General features: G+C 42.2%; 1 protein-coding gene across 1 annotated transcript; it reads left to right on the plus strand.

The window, feature by feature from the left end:
* The first annotated feature begins 2,426 nt into the window (after window positions 1–2,426).
* Window positions 2,427–4,248, plus strand: LOC108028919 (WD repeat-containing protein 82). Its single transcript, XM_017100938.3, has 2 exons — window positions 2,427–2,708; window positions 3,262–4,248. Exons 1-2 carry the CDS (start codon window positions 2,454–2,456, stop codon window positions 4,192–4,194), a joined length of 1,188 nt encoding a protein of 395 aa, XP_016956427.1. The 5' UTR covers window positions 2,427–2,453; the 3' UTR covers window positions 4,195–4,248.
* Window positions 4,249–6,000: the final 1,752 nt, after the last annotated feature.

Below are 6,000 nucleotides of genomic sequence, written 5' to 3' on the forward strand. Positions count from 1 at the left end.
GCGCTTATTTCCGCTTACATTACAATTACATTTGCCTTCGGGCCAAGTCGCATCCGCCCTGTCATCAGGGTCATCCAGCTCCTCAGTCCGCAGTCCACTGCGACCACAATCACCTGGTCGGCGCTATTGATATGGCCAGGTGCTAAACCCGAGGTCACTGCACAAGTCCGCATTTTGAAGGGGAACCTCATTGTGGTAGGCAGCTAGTCATCCGAGGACCTTTATTAAACAGCCTCAAGTCAAATCTATGGATGGAAAATAGGGAACAATGTATATTTATGATTTATAGCCCACAGAATTTGTAAAAATTTTATTTTTTAGAACAATAAATTTCCCAAGGTAAATACAATTTTCAAAAGAATTAATTCATGCTGCTGGTAAAGAATCAACAAATTTTATGTTCAAGTATATAGATTAAAAATTGTTTTGAACCCAACAATTATAGTAACATGACGCTTGATGACTCGTTTCCTAAATAAATTTATTAACATTAACTTTTTTGTCAATTTTCAATTAAAGCAAATAAAGAATTTGTATTTGAAGCATAAAAATGTAATTAGGACATTAATTTGTTTATCATACATGGTTGATTTATCAGTCATCTGAAAAGCTGTTATGGAGCACTAATAAATTGTTAATTTCGGTTGCTTAAGATAGTTCGCCAACAATTGTTTAATACAGTGACAAAATTCTTGATAGAAACTTTTCATTTTCTCCAAGTTAAATCGCCAACTAAAAGTTCACTTTCTACTCTTGGAATTTCCCTCAATTATTAGTGCCAAAAATGTTTGCCCACTCGACAGCTGGTGCCTAGACTCTGAGTTCTTGGGTTTTCTCCGCGTTTCCTGGTTTTCCCGGCGGGTGGAAACCGGGTCCGTTGCTGCACTAATGACGCAAATCGGCCTAAATAACAAGTTCCTGGCATTTGGTCAACAAGTGGAGATTGGAGGAGCTGATGGCGAGCTGCGTTGCCAACTCAGCAGACTGTTTTTCCTTCAATTTCCACCAACCAACTATCCAACCTCCCAGTACCCGCTCTCACCAGCCACCACCCACGCCCCTAATGAGACGCAATGAGGAGGAACAAGGCTATCTGGGACTTGGTCGCGAAATGGAAATTAAAATGCATCCCAGCTGTGCCAGTGGGCGATCCACTGGGCGTGGCAGGTGGCTGGGCACTTGATTTAATCAACTTGATCCGGGGAAATTCAAATCAGTTTGCTTTAAGTTAAAGTCCAGTCACTTGAAAATCAAGTTAGTGGAATGACTTGAATTACAGCGGTAAGAGCCTTGCCCATGCCATTCGGGAAAAGGAAAGGAAGCATTAATCTTGGGTAATATTCAGCAAGGTATAATATAGCTATTAATGGAGCTTTATTTAATATTTAAAATTATTTATACTCGTTACTCGTTGAGTAAAAGCGTTTCTGACAGCAACTAAAATAAGCTTGGCCACGCAGATTCTAAAGATTCTCGCGCCACAGTTTCAACATTAGTGAAAAAAGTAGGTAAACTTCTAAACTTCAAGGCCTGGTTCGTCCAGCCATGAGGTCTCACACAGTACACAACTTCCTATTTTTGTAAAATTTCATTAAAAATGTTTTTACTAATTATATTTAATGATCAAGACAATTTAAGGCGAACAGTATTTATTAATGTGACTAAAAATTTTAATGTTTCGAATCTTAAATGTGAGCTAGGCCAAACGCTCAACATTCCAGTTCAAAGACAAGTTCCTCGGTTCGATCTTTACGGATGAGAATGAGCTGAAGGAGGCTCTGTCCACATCTACATTGAAGTCTCGGTACAGCGAACAGCTTCAGGACGCTTCACCCCAGTTCGTGGGCTTGGACGACGGCTGCTCCTCGGTCTCAAGTTCTATTCCATGTGCCAGTATCAGCAGCACCTCAATGTCAAGCCCGACGCAGAGTTCGGCCTGTGCTGCCTCCTCTGAGAAGGCTCCAATCTGCGAGGATCGAGGATCGTGAAATCGTGGGATACCACCTCGCTTCTACGTCGAGATCATCAACTTCATCTAGGTTCAAGCATTCCTACCCATTTATTGTCAAAAAATTATTCAATTAGTGCTTTTAAATTGAAATTGAAATAAGAGTTGTGCCTAAAACGCCGATGATTAATGCCCAAAACAGAAGTCATTAAACTATTAAATGGACAAATAGCATAAACATTTTGTTTTTACTTAAAGACTCTTGGGAACACATTTTGTTGATAAAATAATTTTAAAGGTTGGTTTCGTTTTTTTTTAAAAAGTATAGAACCCATAGGTTCTATCAATGCCTATAAATTCCTTGTTTGTTTAAGGAGAGTGCCTCGCCTCATGTTTGATGCTATATCGATGGCTATCGATTGACGTATGCAGTTCTAGTGGCTTGTGCTTCAAATGTCACATTGCATTGTGGATAATTTGTTAATACAGGCCAGATTTGATCGAAATGTCTATAAGGTTGAACGACGATGCCATGCGGCAGTTCCGGGTGGCCAAGGTGTTCCAGGAGACGGACGAGCACAAGCTCTCGCTGGACTTCTCGCCGGACGGACGACGCCTGCTGGCCTGCGACCGCTCGGCCCTCTCCGTCTTCAGCAGCACTCGGCAGACGGAGCTCTGCCAGGTGCACATGCACCACTACCTTCCCGAGGTGGCCTGCTTCGCCCAGCAGAACACCCGCGCCCTGCACTCCACCTCAAAGGTAAGAGGGCTCAAAGGAGCACTCGGTGGGGGGCTAAAGTACACAAGGCCAAAGGCACAAAAGGACCTGGTGGCGTGGTTTAAGAGAAAAGGGTTGGTTTTCATCTTAAGAAATTGCAAAAAATTAAATGTTTAGCTTCGCAGAAAGCAGGGAATTTAATTTTCAAAAGATATATGCCTGCCGCATTACTAACTAACAAACTAACAAGAGTAAAAGTGCAACAAAATAAATGCTATAAATAAATACATCTGCTCATTTAAGATTAATATTAATGGAATGTGAGCATTATTATTTGAATGTTTACCTATGTATATCTTTTATAGGTACATTAATTATATAAAAGTGGAAGCGATTCCGAGACAAAATATAATTGGGAACATATGATTTAATTTTGGTAAATGTAAGCCTATAAACCTACAAGAAAACCTGGAAATGTAAAATCAAGATCGAAAGTAACCTCAAATAAGCATTGATAAACCATAAGTCTGCACAAAGATAGCATATTTTTCGTACATATTTTAATTAGAAATTTATTGAATTTTTTCTCCGACAGTACGACTACGCCATCCGTTGTCTGGACCTCGAAAGCCGCCACTGCGTCCGAGTTTTCAGCGGTCATTCGAAGAGCGTCCACCGATTGGCCTGCCAGCCGGGAAACGACAACGTCTTCGTCAGCGTGGGAAGGGATGATCAGGTTTATCTGTGGGACTTCCGATCCTCCACCCACACGTACCAAATGAAGAGGCTGCGAGGACCGCTGGTCGCCTTCGATCCCGCCGGCTTGGTCCTGGCCACCAGTACGGATACGGAACGCATAGAGATTCATGATGTGCGGATGCTGGGCGAGCAGCCGTGCCTGAAGTTCGTCTACCAGGTGAACGACAAGGCCAAGTGGACCCAGCTGCAGTTTGCCCCGGATGGGAAGACGATGCTCCTGAGCACCGATCACTCCTGGTGCTTCAGTGTCTCGGCCTTTGATGGCACATTCAAGCAGTCCTTCACAGGGTATGCGAATCAGTTGAGACAGCCGCTGGATGCCACCTACACGCCGGACTCGCAGTTCATACTTTCTGGAGCGGACGAGGGTAGGATTCACATTTGGCGGGCTCAAGATGGATACCCCGTGGCTGTCCTTAAGGGCAACAATGTGGGTCCTGTGCGTTGCTTGCGATTCAATCCGCGAGCCACCATGTTTGTGAGCAGCGATTTGCTGATCGCCTTCTGGATGCCCATGGCCAATGGGGTCTACAATTGGGTGGAGCGCTTGCCGCCCGGCGAAACGGTTTCTTTTAAGGATGAGGAGGATGATGAGAAAGAGGAGCCTCCCAAGCCTCCCACTACCATGCCTCAACCCTTAGTGGATATGGCCCTAATAAGAACGAGAGTGAATAGAAAACGGACACGCTCCCAAGTGGTTACAGTAGATCTCACCCAACAACCAGAGAAAGAGGACACCTTGGAAGAAGGCGAAATTACCGATGACTGAGATTTGTAGAGATCCTTAGACTCTTAGCTAAAATAAAGGCAAAGGACTATCAATCAACCGAAAGTTCTCGGACCAACTCTCAGCTGGAGCCCTGCTCCCCAACTTTCTGGACACTCCTTATGCTTTTGAGACACACAAATTGTTGAGTTTTGCCAGCAAATTGCACAGCTGGCTGCATTCGACTCCCAGAAAAAGGAGTTGGTGGTCTGCAAACTTTCGGCGAACTTTTCCGGGGTGTATGTGCCTTTGAAGCACTCTGACAAGCGTTTCATTTAGTTTCTGAGGCCATAAAAAGAATTTCTTCTCTTTTAATATTTATGAAATCTTTGAGCGAAAAGCCCCAAAAAGAACACACAAATTGCCGTTGAACTTTCGCAAGTTGTAACTCCAATTGAATATGTGGATGGGTGCTTCTCGTCTCTAAAACTTTTCCTTGTTATCAAGTTTAGAATGCCTCATCATGCAAGTGCATACAATCACGCAAGATGCGTTTCTATCTTGACCCAAAAATAATTTAGGAAGGAAAATAGCATATCAAATGAGTTTATAAATAGTCTTATATTAGCATACATATGTATAAGTCCCAAGGACAAAAAGATTTTAAATTCAAAATAAAAAGAAGTTTACTTGTTTATTTGTATAAGATCTTAATCTCTATGAAAATGTTAAGAATCTTTATAAAGCAAAACAAAATTGTATATGTCTAAAAGTATACAACAATATATTTTTTAAACTCTAAAGTAGAGTGGAAAAAGGCAATTTCTTATTGACCGCAGAGGTTATTCTGTTTTTATGAATTTAGCCACATTTCCAGCTTGCTATCGCAACACTTCCCGTTTTAATTAATTTCAGCAATAGCAATTTCATGCTGCCATAGCAATATTTAAACTACAATTTAACTGCTGAAATCTTCAATGTTTGATCAAAGTTGGGCCGTAAGTGTGCAACTGCCAGACACTCGAAAAGTCAACAAACTGACTAAATACACTCCTGCTGAAGGAGTTTTGGGTGTTGCAGCAGGGCGAACAGCAGGCAGGAACAATAACGATGGCAGCCGAGAACCTCTCATTATGCTAATTAAGTACAAAAGTTGCAAACAGAAACTGAGAAACTGGCAACTGAAACTAGGCAAACATAAATTAACGCATGCGACAAATGTGCGGGGGAAAGGATTAAGTTTGCTGAATCGCTGGGAAAGCGTGCAAAGCGGAAGCGGAAGTCGCCGTGTCGCCATTTTGATTTGCATGGACATTGCCATTAGTGCGCCAGAGATCCCTAACGAGCATGCTTTGAAGCGCGTAAATGGCTTTCTCATCTCGCCAAAGCGGCGAAAGGAGAAATTAATTAAAAAGGTGGGCACGAAATGTAAAAAGAAACGAGCCAAGCGCGTGACTAAATTGTAAAACAAATCCTAAATGGCCCGGACACATAGTCGCGTCCTTTTCCCCAACCTCCATCTCCCAGATTCCCGTTTTCCTATAGCCACGCACCACAAATTCCTTTTCCCACGACGGGCTTTTGTCCATTGACGCAAGAATATTTAATGCGTTTGGTAATAAAAGCGGATTTCGTTGGCCCGAAACACTAATCTTGTTTTGGGGCAATCGAATTGGGAAAGCGAGTCCTAGAGATGAGGGACTAGGATTCGGCGTGACACGGTTTTTAATTGAATGTAGAATTATTTTTTTGTTCTAAATATTAGGGTGTCAAAAAGTATGCCACAATATATTTTAAACTTCTTTTACTCCTAAAGTGGATAAAGTGTCAGAAAGTATGCATCAAAATATGTATCGAACTTTTTCACTG

This window comes from Drosophila biarmipes, chromosome 2L (assembly GCF_025231255.1).
Source record: "Drosophila biarmipes strain raj3 chromosome 2L, RU_DBia_V1.1, whole genome shotgun sequence".
Classification (NCBI taxonomy): Eukaryota; Metazoa; Arthropoda; class Insecta; order Diptera; family Drosophilidae; genus Drosophila; species Drosophila biarmipes.